This window comes from Diaphorina citri, unplaced genomic scaffold, assembly GCF_000475195.1.
Source record: "Diaphorina citri unplaced genomic scaffold, Diaci psyllid genome assembly version 1.1 scaffold6357, whole genome shotgun sequence".
Taxonomy (NCBI): Eukaryota; Metazoa; Arthropoda; class Insecta; order Hemiptera; family Psyllidae; genus Diaphorina; species Diaphorina citri.
In genome coordinates, this window is record NW_007383733.1 from 1 (window position 1) to 2,894 (window position 2,894).

A 2,894-nucleotide genomic window follows, 5' to 3' on the forward strand; every position below is an offset into this window, starting at 1 on the left:
TTTTGAATTTGGACGAATCATATCGAAATATGGAATTGTAAATACTTTTCCATACTTTGGTGATTTAGGGCACTGGAGAGGAAAAAATTGTTTCATTAGGTACAACACTAATGCACTATGTAACATTCCAACTCACATGTTAGGACAGACACACACACCGTCGCGTCATGTCAGACCGTGTGTGGCGGAAAAAGCTGTAGACCCCGATCTCTCAGACCTGGGTCTGTCAGACAGTCTATTTTTGTCAGGCGGTCTGAGCGTGATCGGTGGGCATCAGACGAACTAATCTTTATTGAGCGTCGCGTCGTGTCAGACCGTGTGTGGCGGAAAAAGCTGTAGACCCCGTTCTCTCAGACCTGGGTCTGTCAGACAGTCTATTTTTGTCAGGCGGTCTGAGCGTGATCGGTGGGCATCAGACGAACTAATCTTTATTGATTTTTGTATTATTATTTTTTTTTTTCCAATTTAAACAAGGCTTTTTATATTCATATGTTTAAACTATACCTATGAAATATATAAGACCTGTTTAGACTGCGGGAGTAAAGGGACTTTTCAGTCTCATTCTGGCAGTACCTAATTCCACGTAATTAGGTGTGTATGTAGCTCATTTTTCGTTCCTTGCTTTTTTTTTTTTCTTCTTTTTTTGCATGATGCATAGGAAGCCACTTAACAACCAGCCCTGCAAAAAATCAAGGGAAAAATATGTAGGTAAAAAACGTGGGGAAAAAAGAGTGAAAAAGTGTTACATAAATGCATACAGAAGGCTTATAAAAAGGCTTGACTACAAAGTACCTAACTACCTACCTAATTTGCTAAGGGATAAAAAAAGAGCCTTTACTAAACCTAAAGTACATAGGGGTAGGTATGTCCCTTCCCACTCTCTTTTTATGCTTCAAGTCCCATTCTTCTCTCTCGCTATTTCTCCCTATTTCCCCTCTTCTTCTTCTTCTTCTTCTTCTTCTTCTTCTTCTTCTTCTTCTTCTTCTTCTTCTTCTTCTTCTTCCGCACCCGCCGGAACGCCCGCCTTCACCGCTCCGGAAGCGATCAAGAGCGCCCAGGGCAAACAGTTCAGCGGCAAGGTAAGCGTGTTCGGAAATCATACAGAAAAATACAGAACAGAAATAGTGACATAGGGGGTTTATTATAGCCGATGGCCCAATTTGTACCAATTTCTATTGAAAGCGCCACCATTGCGTATAAAATAAATAGGTCTTATGTAACAACATAAATAGGTAGAAAAAATGCAAGGTTAGTTCACTTGCTTCTTATAGTCGAGAGAATAAGAAAGTTGTCGGATTGAGAAATAGTTTTTGCTCATCAGGTAGACCTGACAGGTACGACTTAAAAGGTCCGCCTTATAGTGTGTGGCTGGCCTAAGACCTTGGTTAGACTGCAGGGGAAGGGACTTCTCACTTCTCAGTCCTATCCTAACAGGATAAACAAGATTAGATTCTAAACTCTTCTTCTCCCCCCAGGCGTACGACATCTGGTCGCTCGGCATCACGCTGTTCGCGTTCGTCTACGGGCGTCTGCCGTTCGACGCGGAAACCATTCCCGACCTCTACCAGCTCATCCAGACCAAAGACCTCGAGTTCCCTAGTCACCCACCCGTGTCCAAACAGCTCCAGGCCCTCATCCTCCAGATGCTCCAGAAGGATCCGACCCAACGGATCACACTGCAGCAAATCAAGGTAAGTAGCTCCAGGCCCTCATCCTCCAGATGCTCCAGAAGCAACGGATCACACTGCAGCAAATCAAGGTAAGTAGCTCCAGGCCCTCATCTTCCAGATGCTCCAGAAGCAACGGATCACACTGCAGCAAATCAAGGTAAGTAGCTCCCGGTCCTCATCCTCCAGATGCTCCAGAAGGATCCGACCCAACGGATCACACTGCAGCAAATCAAGGTAAGTTATTTGCGCTAGGTCACGGGTTCGGTTTCCAGAAGCAGCCGCCAAGTGAAGAAAGATTGACCGCGTTTCACATACCTACCGATACCGCGGTTGAATCCAGGCGACGCGTTACATTGTATAAGTGAGGTAATAAGTATTTTCTGCTGGCACGTTGAACAGACCAGTTCTCTACGTTGAATATACCAGTTGTTATGCACCTATACGTGTACTTAGTATCCAGATGAGTGACCATTTGGGCAATCTGCTACTGGATTTTCCCAGCCCAACTCAGCTTGTAGTCGAATGGAGGATAAAACCCCCTTACCAGCATCACTAAAGACCTTACTCCTTCCCACATCCTGAGATCAAGACTCACGGAAAGAAAGTAGGTACATAATAAGGACTGGTCTTATTATACCTATATTTTACCTACTTTTCCCTCAGGAGCACAGCTGGGTAACCAAAGACGGCGCCTACGCCCTGCCCACCGAAGAGGAGAACTGTCAGCTGGTGACAGTCAGTGAGGACGATGTACGAAATGTGATCAAAAACTTCCCCAAACTGGACACGCTCATCCTGATCAAGACAATGCTCAAGAACCACTCGTTCCAAGTAAGTACCTACGCTGGGTTGCTGGTTCGATTCCCGCCCGGAGCGAAAAATGGTAATAGGGTACCACAATTTTATGAAACTTGGGTGAAAGAACTCTATCATTGAGTTACTTTCCATTATGTGGAATTCAAAGCGTCGAGTTTCCTGATATAGAGTTCAATATTAAAGTGCTCGCACCCAGTCAACTAAACTAAACAGGTAAGGTTCGTTCTCGGGACAGACTTTCTCTCATCCTATCCTCCTACTCCCTGCGATTTCGGGACGATATGACCTTTGATACATTTCTCTCTGTAAAAATAAAATAATAATAATAAACATACACACACAGACTGTAAAAAATACGAGACCGTACCTAACAAATCAATTCAAAATACGAGACCGAAAAAAAAAAAA

At 44.1% G+C, this 2,894-nt stretch overlaps 1 protein-coding gene across 1 annotated transcript in view; it reads left to right on the forward strand.

Annotated features, from left to right (window-relative positions):
* Window positions 1–1,001: 1,001 nt before the first annotated feature.
* The window catches only part of LOC103521957 (calcium/calmodulin-dependent protein kinase kinase 1-like), a gene marked incomplete at its 5' end in the record, with an annotated part of 13,651 nt that continues 11,758 nt past the window's right edge, over window positions 1,002–2,894 (forward strand). The window contains 3 exons of the mRNA XM_008487059.3: window positions 1,002–1,079; window positions 1,476–1,691; window positions 2,334–2,501. Of these exons, the coding sequence (XP_008485281.2) occupies window positions 1,002–1,079; window positions 1,476–1,691; window positions 2,334–2,501 (462 nt within the window). The remainder of the gene's footprint in view (window positions 1,080–1,475; window positions 1,692–2,333; window positions 2,502–2,894) is intronic.